Source organism: Sturnira hondurensis, unplaced genomic scaffold (genome assembly GCF_014824575.4).
Source record: "Sturnira hondurensis isolate 20B ecotype Veracruz unplaced genomic scaffold, ASM1482457v3 Scaffold0022017, whole genome shotgun sequence".
Lineage (NCBI taxonomy): Eukaryota > Metazoa > Chordata > Mammalia > Chiroptera > Phyllostomidae > Sturnira > Sturnira hondurensis.
Window position 1 is genome coordinate 7,322,401 of NW_028094648.1, and position 15,950 is coordinate 7,338,350.

Here is a 15,950-nt window from a genome sequence, read left to right on the forward strand (position 1 = left end):
GGGCGGCAGGGAGGTCAGCTGCCTTCTCTCCCGCCCCTTCCATTCCCCGAGTCCAACTTCAGTGCAACTTGAGCCCTGACCTGCAGGAGGTAGAGGCACCTCCCTGTGAGCTTTCCTTGACCCCAGGGCTCACCCCTCAAGGGTCTTCCTTGCCTCCAAATGAAGTGAGGAAGATGAGGAGAAGGTCGTATTTTCACCCTTCTCCTTCATGCCGTGGGCCCATCGGCAGCCCTCGCTGGACTCCGTCCCATCTCTGAACCAGGCATGGCTCACCCACACACTAATCCACCCTGCCTCCAAAAGAAAATGCAGAAAAGTGATAGATAAGAGGCCTCATTTAGCGGGAGGTTATATTTCAGGCGTAGCAATGCTGGCTCAGTTCAACGGAGATCTGCAACAACAGGTGCAGTGGAACCTTAGACTCCGGCCGAGGGTGATTTTTGTGTGTGTTGGAGGCAGGGGGAGCAGGGGTCTCATTTGATCTGTCTGCTACTAGAAAAAAAAAATAAACACCATTTGTTCTTCTGTTCTTTTAAGAAACGAAAGGGATGAAAGAAACTTTAGGCCAATAAGCTTCTCTTTTGTTCTTTCCTTTTTCTCAAATAGATCAGAAAATGAGTCCATATTAACAGCCTCCCAACCTTTCCCAAAAATACAGATAAAAAGATGTGACTGTCCCTGCAGGCTTACAGATCTCAGGATGACAAGCTCACTGCTGCTGGGGCTCCAGGAGCATGATGGGAAGGAAGAGACTGTTAGACGGTTTTTAAAACTCCTGCGAATGGGAGTGAGAACAGGAGGCAGCAGAGGGCCGGGCAGTGATTTGAAAGGCTTTTAAGTGGGCCATTATTCAGACTTCTGATTCCATTCTTTCCTACAAATGGACAATCAGTGTCGCACAGGTTTGTGTAATTGGCAGATAAGCCAGAACTTGAATGATTATTCATTGTTACTTGGATAAGAAAGCATTTTCCAGTGACATATCACAGGCAGAAATGACGCATATTATTCCCACATGCTCAACTTTATTGGCATTCCTCAAATAAAGGATAACCTTATCTCTTAAAAATCCATCATGGGCTGTGGACCTTCCGCACTATTTTTAAAACCAGCAGGAGGATCTGGACTAAGATTCAGACAGGAGCAGCCATAGTGCCTCGATGTGGTCCTTCACAGCTTCCCTCTTTGCTGGCACCTCCAGGAAGCCTTCCAGGAAGGATCCTCTTGGGGGTGGGTTGGGGAGGGGGCTCTGGGCTCCAGCTGCAGCTTGAACCACCCCTCCCCCAACACACACACATCTCTGCACTGGGCAACTGGGAGGGCGGAGTGTGGAAAGTCACGGGTACAGGGCTGGTTGCACATCGGGCACACTTCCCACAGGACAGGCGGGATCAGCATCTAGCAGGTCTTGGACGGACTAGCCCTGGAAGGAGCATCTGGGCTTCATTCCCACCTCTGAAATGCCAGACCAGCTCGTTGGTTCTGAAACTGTGCACCGGGGAGCCCTGTCCGCACTACGAGTCCAGTGATGGCAGACTTCTCGCAAGTCAACGGAAAATAGTGTGAGCAGATCAGATCTTCCCCACTCGAAGTTTACACCCATTCTGTGTTTTCTTACCTTGGTTGCTGCTTCAGCTTTTGTAGCACCCCAAAAAGAGCAAGCAAGAAGCAAGTAAACACTAATATTAAAAACTGCCAGCTGTGCTTACCTCATGGCCATGCTTGGTGATGCCCTTCTGTGCGTTCAGTATAGGCCTGTTTTCCCCAGTTTGGAAAATGAGAGCAAACACGGTGTTTTGTCACAGTGCTCTAGGAGTTGCAGCGTGGCTCCCAGGGGATCTGCCACCCGGTAGCTTCTGAAAACAATCAGACACAGGTAATTGCTCAAGTCAGCTCTGAGACCTCCTCCAGCAAACCATATGGAGCTACTCCAAACCACCAGAAATGTCAATACACTTTCAAAGGGGATGATGGTATAAATGGCACGTTTGTAATTCAATAGAATTAATGCAACAGAATAAAAACAGCCTGTTAGGAAGCACTCGAAGACACGCTGGGTTCAGGAATGTGCTCGTCTGTGGTGGCCTTTGGGAGTCTGTGCACTGCCCTCCTCCTCGGGACATGAATGGCAGGTCGTGGGCGTGAGCTCTGGCGTCGGTGGCTGTGTGGGCATTTCCCCCACCAGGCTTCATTCCTGGAAAGGGGGGCCCAAAGCCAAAATGATGTGAGAAAGATCTCATTTTCCCATGGTAATAGCCCAATAATAGGATATTATATAACCAATCACAAATGGATGCCTTAAATGTGGTATTGCAGTTATTCTGAATATTGAACTTTCAGGATCTTTGTCTAAGATAATTTAGATTGATTCCATAGGATAACCTAATAATCAGCACAGGCAATTGTATTATTTAATGTGATACAGTGTCACAACCGTTTTTTACCAAGTCCTTGGTGCCTCCTATATTTAACTGCATAAAAGGTTAAAATAAAGGAACTATGTTCACGTAGTTAGGGTACTCAGGAAAGCTACTTTGGATAGAAATGTTTGGAAATATCTGGGGCTGTTTCCTAGTTTCTGCAATGATCTGGGATTGTCTTTTTTGCGGTTTCCTTGGTGCTTCCTGAAAGGACACAGAGTTCAGGTTCAAGGGGCTGCTCGTTCCACAGCCTGCACCCTGCCTCCTGCTTCCTGGGCCTCGCTGCCACCTCGGTCTTGCACCCTGCCATTAAAAATGCAAGTTCCAAAGCATTTTCCTTCCTTCGGCCTTCCCCGAGTGTCTGCTCACAAAGAGCCTCAGGGCTTGGGCCTGAACTCTGCGCAGTCACATCCTCTCGTGACTGCGCACGTCTCTCCACCTCCACCACACGTCCCAAACCTGGCTAATAATAACGGATTTCAGCTGTCGTTTCATCCTTGTTTCAGCTGTTTTTAGAAAGCTGAATTCGCTGGAGGCTTAAAAAGTAGTGTGACTGGTTTTTGTTTCATTACATTTTGTAAGATGATAACTGATACGTGTAAAAGACGACATGAAATAGATGTGTTATAAAGCATAAATATACCATGAACACCCATGAACCTACCACCCGATCCTGCAGGGTGGCTTCCCCATGCCCCCACCCCTCCCAGGGGTAACCACTTTACTGAAGTTTGTATTTATCACTCTTCCTATTTAAAACACTTTTTTCTCATATCTATGCATACGTAAACCGTGCAGAGTTTAGTTTTGCTTGTTAAAGAAAAAAAAGACAGAATTTATGCAGCCAATTGAGGTTGCTCTTCCAAAGAAGCCTTTTTGGGAGGTGATCCACTTACGCATGCAGGCTGCAATTGCTCAAAACCATCTGGGAGCTCTTTGTTTGAATTTTTCTGCAGAGATAGTTTATCTGCTCAAGAATCAGCGCACTGCTTTAGAGCATGCTGGTCTGATTCAACTCTTTTTCCTACCACCCCTCATTTTCCCCGTTCACTTGTTCAAGGATTAGTCAGCGGCTGCCTTCCAGGAGCCAGGCCCTGGGCTAGCGGTCAGCGGCGAACGGAGGAGAGGCCCAGTTCCCACTGAGTCTATTGCCATCCCTCCTCTGCTTTCCTCCCTGTTATTTGAGCAGTAACTGTCAGCCATAGGCGAGAACCTTCCAAGATGCTGAGTAGGAGTCAGTAAACCAAGGGGTCATGGGATCAGCGTGTGCTGGGAGCCTGAGGGGAGACTTACGGAGGGACTCCGGGAAGGCGTTGGCCTCTGTGGGCCATCTTGGGTGGCCTCACCTGGCCTCACCTGGATTTCGCTGGCTGATCTTTGTTCAGCCACCTTCACTGACACCCTCATCCATGTCTGTGTCATTAACGCCACACCCTCTGAGGAGCCTCTGCCGCATGGAAATGATTCCTGTGAGACCTGGCACCTGACAACTGAGACTTGAGTTTTTTATATTAGAGAGCCTTAAAAGAAACACTACATAATAGTCATAGGGAGCTAACATACAGCACAGGGAATATAGTCAATGACCTTCTAATAACTTTGTATGGTGCCAGATGGGTACAAGATTTATCAGGATGATCACTTAGTAAGGTACGTAATGTCTAATCACTGGGGTGTACACCTGAAACTAATATAATAATGTACATCAACTGTAATTTAAAATTTTTTAATGTTTAAAAAAAAATCACACTATGTAATTAAACATTAGAAACCTGACCCAGATACAATTGCCTGTGTTGTAAATATGGAGCCCCAAAGATATGTGTATATTTACTTACATATGCTATAATAAAGGTGAATTTTTTATGTATTGTTCTATATCATGTTCTCAACCAGCCTCCACACGCCCTTCTCATTAGAATAACTGGCAATAACTGTGACGCAGACCAGCGTCACACAGTCCCCTGTGACGCAGACCAGCACCGCAACTCCGAGCCCCCAGCGCTCAGAAGCACTCTCCACGTGCCTGGGCACCGCTGCTCCTTCGGGGTGAGCTGCGTCACGCCCAGGACTCGGTTGGGTTTGTCTCCAAGCCCGCAAATGCCACTTGCGCTTGTCCTTAAGTTGCAAACCTTAATTGAATGTTCTCACACGCTGATGAAATATGAATTCCAAAGAAAATTGTTTCAGCGGAAACCAAATGGAATACTTTTGAAAGACCCAGTAAAGCCCTTTATAAATGCTTTTGAATCAAGTGTGAGAAGGCAATTGTAAAAGATTATAGAGGAAAAACATGTTAAATGTAGAAGAATTATGCTCTCAGATTGTGCTACAGGTGTCTTTAACGCCTCATTCTGCTTTAAATGAAGTACAATGGGAAATTCTACACGGTACATACGGTTTTTAAAAAAGAATGCTCATCAGCACACAATAGTCAAAGAGAAGATCTTGGCCTTTCCTCAAAAAGCTAGAGGAAAACAGGGCCATTTATGTTTTAATTTTAAATGACATTTTGTATACCTACACATGTGTGTGCGACACCGATTTTCAGGATCCCTGATATTACATGCCTTAGCTCACCTCCTGGCCCCAGCGTGTTTGGGAAGAGGGTGTCTGGCGCACTGCAGTCTGGCTCACGTGCACTGACCGGCGTAGCCGCACTCACGAGTGGTTTACCCAGTCGGCCCCCCGGAGCATCTTGGGTGTGACGACACTCGTTGAGACTCATCTGCTTTTCCATTTTGCTTAGTTTTGCTTTTATTTACCAAACATTTGTTGAGAACCACGAGAAAAGATTCCATCTTTAAAAGAATGGTTTGAAAAGAGAGAAAAGGCCATGTCAGGCCGCTGGATGGATGAGGGAGGTCATGACCTCCTGGTGCCCCGCTCTTTCTGGCCCAGGCGCACTCCCCTGCTGACCTTTTCGCTCGGCACCCCCAGAGCCGGTGGAGGTGGGCCCCCTGCTGCCAGGGGCCTGCTGGGAGGCAGGAAGGCAGGACGCAGACTGGAAAGGGGGCCTGGTCTTTCCAATCTGTGGGCCAGCACTCGGAGGAGGAGGCCAGCCTTGGGTAACCGGGGTCCAGATGAGAAAGGACCTCTTGACCAGGCTCAAATATTTTTTATCCTATTTCTTGTCGGTCAGCTGGGAGGAACCTTGAGAACTGTGAGGGGAGTACTCTCCCTTACTAGTCACGTATTTCAGATCCTGTCTTAGCCACGTCCTACAGCTTTGTCCGGCCGTAGAAGTGGCATGCCATATGTTTGACCTGCTTAAGTGCTTGTGTGTGTGTGTGCACGTGTGTGTTGGACGGCCTTGGATGAGGGCTACTTTAGCTCCACTCCAGATGATGGCCTTGGACCCAGCAACCTCCTGATACAAGATGCTTTATTTTCCTTAATATCTAAGGAATAAAACCAAACTTGTGGAGCCAGACTGGGGTAAAAAGCGCAGCTTCATTACAGCCATCCCAGGAGGATCATTGAGCTATTCAGCCTTCTCTCCATTTCACCTTTATTGTTGCTGAGAGTGTGGGTCCCTGCAGTGTGCAAAACCATGGAAACCACTGTTCTCGCTCCGCTGAGTGGAGGGGCTTCAGTAAGTGGAGACGGGTGGGAGGGGAGCGGGGAAGGGTAGGCACGGACACAGGAGCCCTACTTTGTTCCTCTGAGGAGTAACTGGACCCCTGCCCTGGAGATGCCCAGGCCCTGCAGAGAGAGAAATTGCAGGGGCATGAGTCATCCCCTATTTTTGAAGAACACAGGGGTGCCCTAGGGATGGGGGGGCCTCTCTTATCAAGAAGCAGGCAACTGAAGCACACAGATTGTGCGTGGCTGAGGGCTAGGATCACCTTCTGGTTTATTATCTATTTAACCAAGTGAATTAAACGAGAATTGCTTGGAATTGTACACTTAAGAGTTCCCTTACAAAACACTGTTATCTCATAAGCTGGTTTAATGGAGCAGGCTGTCAGAGGCTTATTAGAAGTAACTGAATACAGTGCCTTACAGGGACCCAAAGGAGAGTGTGCGGGCAAGTCCCGGAGGCCTCACACCCTGTGTGGCCACAAAAGACGGGCCTGGGGTCTGGCTGCAAACCACACTGTTAGTGTCCGCTGCCAGCGACAGGCCCAGGTCTTCCCAAGGAGAAGGCGGCACCCCATTTTAAAGGCATGTCTTCAATATATAGAGTGCATTGGTGTTTTGTTGATCTTTTATGTATTTGGTCTTAGCACATGTGAAAGAAAGCAGTTGGTTAATGGGACCAACTCAAGTTCGGCTGCGAGGGTTTGAATCTTAGCTTTTCTACTTACTAGTGGAGTGACTTTGTGTTATTTAACTTCTCTATGGCTCAGTTTCCCCGTCTACAAAATGGGAATGATAACAGTGCCTACCTTACAGGGTGGGTGTGGAGATTAAACGAGCTAATACGTAGAAATGTCTTCTAATACTGCCTAACCTAAGTGAGCGTTCAGTGGTTATAGCTATCACTGTTTTCACAGAAAAGAATTCATTGCATTTCACAGCTTTTCCGCCCACCTCTTCTCTTAGCTATTAGTGGCACCGTGAGTTTGGAATGAGCTGCGTTCACAGAGATTCCGAACGAGGGGAAGCAGGGTATAGGAAGGAGCTCACGTCTGTGAGCAAAGGGACAGTTTGAACCCTGACCTTGCTAAGGGTAGTGATATGATCTTGCACAAGTGATTTGTCCTCTCCGATCCACAACTCTAAAGTGAGCCTGAGTGTAACTTTCATTGCAGGGCTTGGTAAATGAATCTAAATCCTGCTTTGCGTGAAGACTGAGATAACAATGAAGATGCTGAGAGACTGATAAAAATGGCATGGCGTCCCAGAAACATGTACACAGTCAAACTCTTGCTTTAAGGATGCCAGACGTGCTGCAAAGGGTCGATGGTTTGGGCGGAAGTCGCCCTTGGGCAGTTGGTATTCCGCTGTCTTTCAAGAACGTTTTACTTTATTGGCAAATTGAGGAGTTCTTGCTTTTCTTCCAACAGTTCCTTTGACAGTCTTATTTTTCCCTTAGGTTCATTTGAGCTCCTTTACCAGTGACCTGTAAACAGTTTCGTCAAACAGCCTGCACCGCAGGTGACCTGACTCTTGGCAATTACGTAGCCTTTGCTTAATTCCAGTGTATAATCCACAATTTCCATGTACAATCTATAATTTTCAGTAATTTATAATCCGGCAGATGATTCTGTTCCACTAATTGATGAACATCATATTTACCTCCAAAAATTCACAATAGACCATATGAAAACCTGAATTGACGTTTCTGTTCCCTGGAAAACGAATTACTTTAAAATTTAAAAACATAGCCTGCGGGCAGAACTGTGTTTCAGAGGAACAGAAACACTGTGCAAGGTGCTAGAACTAGCGATGCTCTCGGACCTTTTTGTTTGCAAGGGCAGTGCACTTGGATGCGATCCATGTAACTCCACGTGTGTTAAGTGCGTTAGCCTGAGAGTCTAAGGAAAGAAGCCACGGGACAGAGCGAGCAGCCATCGCCTTCCCACGTTTCCCTCGATTGACTGTTGATGGAAACACAAGCCAATGACTCTCAGCTAGAGCTGCAACACCAAGGCCAAGCACTGCGTGGCATCGACAGGTGCCCTGTGCTTCTGGATCTCATTTGTCTTGGCTGTGAACCTCTTTAAGAGCCAGACGGAAGTTTTGGACATGCTCCTGAAAAATGACACTTTTTTTTTCTTTTCACACAGCTTGGCCTAGAACTCTGGGGAGTTCACATAAACTTCCTGAATTCCCTCCATTGGCGCCGCCGCCCCACCCCACTGTTGCTCACCGAAGGCAGGAGGCTTCCTCTCCCTGAGCTTGACCAGGCTGTGATTGTCTCTGATGGCCATGAGGTGGACATTTCTGGAGACCAGGAGAAAAAGACTAGTCAGAGACTTTATGATACAATAAAAAATACATCTCCTGGTCTTTGTCCCAGCTCCGACCACACAGCTCTTGAAGCCCTTGGAGTGTCTGGAGTGATGAGAGTGTCCTGTGTGCTGATGGGATCACTGATGGTCGGGGCCCCTAGAGAGCTTCAGGGTGGGGGCTGCCTGGTCACTAGGAAAACCAAGACATATTCAGAAAGTTGGAGCTTTCAGCCCCACCCCAACCTCCAGGGAGAGGAGGTTGAGCTAATCACCAATGGCCAACGATTTGGTAAATCATGCCCATGTAATGGAACCCCCATAATAGTCTAAACAATAGGCTTCAGAGAGCTTCTGGGTGGATGAGCACACGGAGGTTCTGGGGAGGTGGAGCAGCTGCACAGGGCAGGGACCTACACTGCCCGCCCTACACCTTGCCCCGTGCGTCTCTTTCCTTTGGCTGTTCCTGAGTTGTAACCTTTGTAATAAACTCACGACAGTAACAAAAGTGCTCTCCTGAGTGCTGTGAGCTGGTTAGCAGGTTCTCGAATCTGAGGAAGGGGTCGTGATCCAATGGCCACGGGAGCTCTGGTGTCCTGAGACGAGGTTTTGGGTGTAGGTACTGCATTTGGAAAGATATCCCAGGAAGCAGTCAGGAAGTAGGGAAGTGGGACAGGAAAGGAAGGAAAGAGGCCAAAAAGGGGGCCTTAGTGAGTGAGTTAAAATCGTGGGCACCGGAGGCTCAGTCCTGCCCGGGCCCCTCGGAAAAGCTGTGGGGACCAAAATTCAGAATCATTCTCCTGAGGGATGAGAACGCCAGGTTGTTCATGTGAACCTGCCTCCCCAGCCAGCTCCACTGAGAAGCCAAGCCGGCTCCTACAACTGGAGAAAGCCCTTGGACAGAGAAAGGGACACAGAGACAAAGAGCCAGAGAAACAGAGAGAGGCACACACACAAGCAGGTACTTGAGGTGCCAGAGGACTCAGGGAACTGTCCCCCACAGATGCGGGTGACACCCAGAGTGACTGAGCAGATGTGTGGATTGTGCCTGCTGATGGGAGTGTTACTTAATGCCCATCCTTAAAATGCGGAAAATAACAGCTCCTCTCTCATGAGTGATGTGAGGATTGATGAGTTAATGCAGTATTGTAGGGTCAAAAAACACCCATTTTGAATCTTTCTTGTTTTTTCATTTTACTTCTGACTTACCCACAATCATGTCTCTTCAGAATGAGCTTCTAACAAGATAGAGAATAAATTCATCTATCGTAAGTTTCTAAAAGAAACAATCATTGCGGAGAACAGTCTTCTTCCTTGGCCCCCTTTGCATTGTATCAGCTTTGAGTAGCTGCCTTTTGAAATACGCCGTATGTTTTGTTAGCATGTTAGAAAGCTGCCCATCCCTGCAAGTTCTGTTATTAGAGGGCTCTGTAGTCTTTCTCAATCTTGCTGTTTTATTTTTTGGAAACTGGCAGCAGAATTCAAGTAAAGGAGGTTCATCACAGCACTCTCCTGCATTTTCTTATGCCTCCTCGTATTTTCTCAGAGCTGTGTCCTGCAGACAGTGGATCCTGGAGCGCTTTCTCTCTGGGAAGCTTCTGCAGTCTGGAGGTCGAAGCCAGTGGCTGCGGTCCCAGGCAATTTTGAGTTCTGTTCTGTCAAAGGCATTTATACTCAATATGTTTCATTGCTCACGGATGATTAAAACAGCCCACTTAGTGAACTGCCAGGGGGAAACAGGGTTAAAAAAAAAATCCCGACTGTGTTACATCAAGCTCAAGCTGTCATGATTAAAACTTCATTTAAAGATTTGCTCACCCAAGAAAATGTCTCTGCATTGTCTCAGGCTGTGACCCGTCAGCTAACCTGACACTTCACCTCGCCAAAGTCGCCGTGGATGAACTCTTCGCTTCTCTTCGGGATGTTGCGGGCACTCGGAATCTCCTGAAGCGGTTTAAGTCTGTGTATGTTCCTGCAGATCATACCCACCAGGCAAGTACATGTGTTTTAAAAATAACCACTTCATCTGTGTTGCATTTTTAGGATTCAGAGACTACAAAAAAATTTTCCATTTTAACCTCTCTCAAATGAGGGATTTGTCCTAGATGAACTCCAAGTCCCTTTCCAGTTCAGAGTTCCAGGTTCCCTGAGTCTGAAAGCCTGTTGTTGCCTTTGTACGGCAGGTGGGTGTATCAGGTGAGCGCCTGCGTGGCACCGCTGCCCTTTAACTGTGGCCCCGTCTCAGACTTAGTCCGTAGCCTGAGGAAAGCCCCTCACTTCCTTGCCCCCAGTTACTACAGGTGTCCTATGAGAGTTGGCCTTAGGCGATTTCCAAGTTTCTGGACCTAAGCAGTCCCTAAACAGTTTGAGCAATTAGAATAATGAAATCTCCTCATAGTACTGTGGCAATGCAAAAAAGTTTGTGATAGCAAAAGCATTTGTTATTCAAAATTCCCCCACTGCTCTCTAAGAGGGAGCAGGTATTTGACTAGTGAGTAGGAAGATGACACGAGAATCCCTGAATAAAGGTAATTGCTCTGTGAAAACTCAGGAGGGAGGAACCATACAAAGACCCAAAGGGAAGCTTAAGGAGTGAAGAAAGACTGGAGCCATTGGGGCTGGGTCATCTCTGTTGGAGGTGGAAGGAAGTCGAACTCAGGTTCCTGGCGGACAAAATGAGCTGTCAAGGAAGAGGAGATGTTTCCAGGGAAGAGGTCAAGTGTTGCTGTGGGGTGTGTGAAGGAACCATCTCCTCCACCTCCCCATGAAACTTTCAGTAAAATCCACGGTGCCACGGTGAGGGGTTCAGCTTCAGGATGCTGCCCTTTTAAGGCAGGCATGTGGGCAAGAGGGAAAGGCTGCCCACCACAACCTGGCAAAACCCAGATTTGCCCTCCCGTGCAGTCACGGAGGAGCCAGTATTTGAAGAGCACTCCTGCGTTCAGTTTCCCTTTGGCTCTCATGACAAATAAGCCAGAGAGGTGTCATTATCCCAAGATCTAGGAAGGCCCAGTGACCTGCCACAGGCACACAGATGACAAGGGCCAGGTGCCAGGTCTTTGCGGCCGGTGCAAAATCCCCTCCCCTGCTGCACCACAGTCCTGGAGGCTACAGAGGCACTGACTGATGGTGCCGGCGGGCGTCTAAAATCACCAACTGGGACATAAAAGACCTCAGAAACCAGCGCTCCGCTTACATACACAAATTCCCATCCTTTATTCGGTGATCTAAAAACACCTCTACCACCAAGTACAGATAAAGTCACTCAGATAATTAATTATATGTAGTTTTTGCATTAAAAAATTTGCAATCTTACATAGTGTAGTATGGACTAGTTCAATAAGACATGAGAGAAGGGGTCATACATGATGAAATTTATACCAGAGAACGTCAAGAAGTTGGCAAAGGGAAAATAAATCCCTAAATTAATGAGGTCTTTTCATTGATATGATCATCATGGCGATTTGTTTGGCCGACTTCACATAAATATGTCTTAGCTATGGATCTCGGGCGTGATGAGGGTGACGATGAGTTTCCTAGACGCTGTCTGCCTGCTGCCCACGCTCTTGCTCCTCCAGACCTCAGATCCCTGCCCTGCAGCTGTGGCCTTTGGAGAGTGAGCGCCCCCCTTGCTGCACGTTCCCTAAGGGCCCGTGAGCGGGACGTGGGGACAAGGGGGAGGGGAGCAGTGTGTGTGTGTATTTCAAGGGGATTAAATGAATAATGACATAGACACATAGTGAAATGCTGTGCAGCTGTTAAAGTGAATGGGATAGCCCTGAATGTTCTGAGCAGACACTGTGCTTGAACCCGTGTCTCAGGCTTTGCTTCTTGGGGAGTTCTAACTACAACAGAGGTGCATGGTCTAGTAGGTGGAAAGCACGCGTGATTCTATAAAGCATTATTCTATTTTGGTTAAATAATAATGGCAAAAAGTATATCAGTATGTATGTTTAATTAGTCTTAAAGTTTTGGGAAAAAACTTACAATCGTTACCTTGTGGAGGATGGGGTGGGTCAGATGGACAGGAGGGCCTCTGGCTTCTTGCTTTATATTCACACATATGGAGAAAGAGATTTTGCTGGAATTATGGGTAGATTTTACCTGTTCTGGTTTTTCAGTATTTTTCAAATTTAAAGAGGCTTTAAGTCACAGGTGTTAGCCCTGTAAGGACAGAGGTTTTTGGTATGGTTTGCTCACTGCCACGTCCTTGGTGACTGGATGGGTATCTTGCATGTAGCAGATGCTTAATAAGTATATGTTGGGTGCCTCCTGTATGCATTACATATATCTTTATTACACATCAGAGGGTTTGATGGGACACAAAGTGTGTGTGATCAGAAAAGGACACATGTCCAAACCCAAATCAGAGTCCAGTTGTGTCTAGTTTCAAAGATAGGTTATGGCTGGGCAAATTTCTATCCGTTTCTCCTCCCAATCCAGTCCTCAGTCCTGTGGCTCCAGGAAAAATACATGCTTTCTGCCTGTTCCGTGCTGTTTCTACACAGAAGCTAGTTAGTTGAGCCACTGGATCCCCGGAACACCTGGGGAAGCGCCAGACCTGGTCTGGCCCCGGCTGCCAGCCCTGGGTTGCTGTCCCGCATCCCTGAGCAGTGCTGCGGACCTGGGCTCTCTCCCCCAGATCTCGGGGCGTGGACCCACCCCAGCCTCCCTCCCACGGCACCTCTCCCGGCTCCGATGCACACCTGCTGCCTCTCAGAGCTGCTCACCTTCCCTTTGTTTGCCCTAGAGCCACCTCTTGTTTAAACCCAGTCCTTTAGCCCTTTAGGAAAATGTGTCTGTCACAGCTCAGATGCAGAAAGCAGACATCACTCTAATCATTTTAAGGAGACTGTAATTTCTCACAAAGGATTAAGGACATAAAAAGTTTCTGGAAGCGCCAGAGCAATGGGATCTAGACTGGGCATCTAGAAATGAGTCCAGAGCATCGACACAGGCCTGGCCCTCCCAGGGAACCAGTACCTGTGCCACAGTCAGGAGAGTGGGTGAGGGGGACCCAGAGGCTGCCCCAGAAGCTCTCGGCTGGAAGAACACACCACCAAGGCTGGAGACAGCGCCTGAGTTTGCTCACCATGGTATCTGCAGAGCCCAGCTCAATGCTTGCCACCTTGTGGGTGGGTGGGTAGTTAGAGGGATGAGTAGTGGGTTCTGGGTCTTACCCAGAACAGCATTTCTATGTTCTTAATTTTTAGTGAAAGGGAGATTAGCACAGAGGTTAACAGAAGAGTGTTTAGACCCCAAGCTTTTGGGTTCATAGCCCATGTCTGCCCCCTACTAGCTCTGTTACCTTAGGCAAGTTACTTGACCTTTCTGTGCCTGGTTCCTGCTCTGTAAGAAGGAGCTAATAATGGTTGCTTCCTTATACAGATGCTATAAGGATTCAGTGACTGCATATAAAACTCTCAGACAGGAGCTGACATTACAGCATTTGCTGTAAAGAACAAAATTGTAGTAAAGGACAAAACAGGCCTTCTCTTTATTGTCTTTTGTTGCAGTTTGCCCTTTCTCTTGCAAAGGAGTTGGGCTACACAGAAGGGGTGCTGTCCTCAAGCTGACTGTCCTGTTAGCAGCTGGGTATGGTAAGGGCTGGTTGCTGACACCAGTGTGTTTGAAAAGGTTGTGTTCATTCGTAGACTCTGATGACCAGGAGAAACCTAAGGTCCAGTTTTGCTATTGCAGCAAGGCTTCTTATGCTTTCATTTCCTGTTGCAACTATTCCAGTTTCATGGGAGCTTTAACCTCCTTCCCAAACGCCACAGTGTTTGATGTGCTGTAGTCCCTCAGCAGCGGCCGCGGCAGCAGCAGCAGCAGGATATTAGGCAGATGTCTCAGGGCCAGGAGCTTATGAGCCCTTGCAGAAAAAAATCGTGTGTGGCTTTTGCATGACTTGCTTTGGCAGAAGTCTCCCAGTGCTGGGCTGTGCTCTGCTGGGCTGTGCTGTGCTGTAGAAAACTTCCCACAGATGGCTGCTGTCCCGTGTGCCTCTGGTGTGTTAAAGAAGAGCATTTCGAACCAGCAGTACCCAGGGAGGCTTGATTCATCTCGCGCCTGGTGAAATGTGGCTCTGGACAGTCTGAGGGCCCCGTTTCTGTCAACAGTCCCCAGCCCTGGCCACCAGCTGTTCTTTTCCAAGTGCTAAACTCTGTTCTTCCTCCTGATTCCGTCTACCTAACCCCAGACTGGCTAGCACTCATTTTGAAAGGATCAGCATGAGCCAGGGCTATGCTGGGGTCTCGGAAACTTGGCTCTGTCCTTTAGTCTGCTTCTAAATGCCTTTGTGAACTTATGCACACCAGGCGATAGCTTTGGGCTTTGGTTCCCTCATATTGAAGTTGAAGGGATTACACTCAAAATTTTTAAAGTAGGCTTTCGGTCAAGATGGAAATATAGGTAGACATGTCTCGCCTAATTGCACAACCATAAGGAAGAACACAACTAACTTAAAAATGAAAAACACCCAGAACTGGCAGGAAATCACCCAGAAAGACACCCAGAACTGGGTGTTTGACAGAATCTGACAACCAAGGATTTAAAGAAGCTATATGCATCCAGATGGGTAGGAGGGGCAGAAATGGGGAGCTGGGGCGGAGTGGCAGCGAGGTGGCGGCTGCCAGATCGGGCAGCCCCACTTTCACATGTGGTGGGTAAAAGTCAGGGGGACACCTTGTGAGTGAGCGAGCCCAGCCCCAGGCCAGACCACACAGCCCAGGGCTTCAACGTGGGGAAAATATAGCTGTGTCACTTCTGGCTGTAAACCCAGTGGGGTTGGGACCGTGGAAGGCACTGCCAGTACGTACGCAAACCTGCCCTGGGAACCACAGCCAGGACGGCAGCTGAAGGGGTGCCAGTCACATACAGGAAGTGGGTGAGGTGACTGGAAACAGGGTGAGGGTCAGGCAAGTCCTCAGAAGTCAGCCAGCAGTGGCACTGTCCCCTGTTTAGTCCTGTCCCCACAAATGGAGCCGCCGTTGCCCTGCCCTGGCGAATATACTAGGCTCCACCCTGTACAATTTAATTAAGTGCACTAAAATGGAATAGAAGCCATTCTACCTAGTACACAGGCACAGGAAGGCTGCCCGAATCAGGAGACAAAGAAATATGGCCCAAATGAAGGAACAGAACGGAATCCCAGAAAAACGAGCCATACGGAGGTAGCCGACCTATCAGACACAGAGTTCAAAACACTGGTGGTCACAGTGCTCAAAGATCTCGCTGAACACAGCAAAGCATAAGGGGGTTCAAATCAGTGATTTGGAACATAGGGAAGACATAAACACTCAACTAGAACAAAACAAAGAAACAAAAATTCAAATAAAATGAGGAGAGTTTAGGGAGATGCTGGGACATCTCCAAACGTGCCAACATCCATATCATAGGGATGCCAGAAGGAGAAGAGGAAGAGCAAGAAAGTGAAAACTCATTTGAAAAAATAATTAAAAGGAAACTTCCCTAATTTGGCAAAGGAAATAGACATACAAGACCCGGAAGCACAGAGTTCCAAACAAGTTAGACCCAAAGAGGTCCACACCAAATCACATCATAATTAAAATGCAAAAGGTTACAGATAAAGGGAGAATCTTAAAAGCAGAAAGAGAAAAGCAGAGAGTTGCCT

At 47.8% G+C, this 15,950-nt stretch overlaps 1 protein-coding gene across 1 annotated transcript in view; it reads left to right on the top strand.

Annotated features, from left to right (window-relative positions):
• The window catches only part of SCFD2 (sec1 family domain containing 2), a 319,432-nt gene that overhangs the window by 267,879 nt on the left and 35,603 nt on the right, over positions 1-15,950 (top strand). The window contains exon 6 of the mRNA XM_037034254.1: positions 10,164-10,309. Coding sequence (XP_036890149.1) covers positions 10,164-10,309 — 146 coding nt within the window. The remainder of the gene's footprint in view (positions 1-10,163; positions 10,310-15,950) is intronic.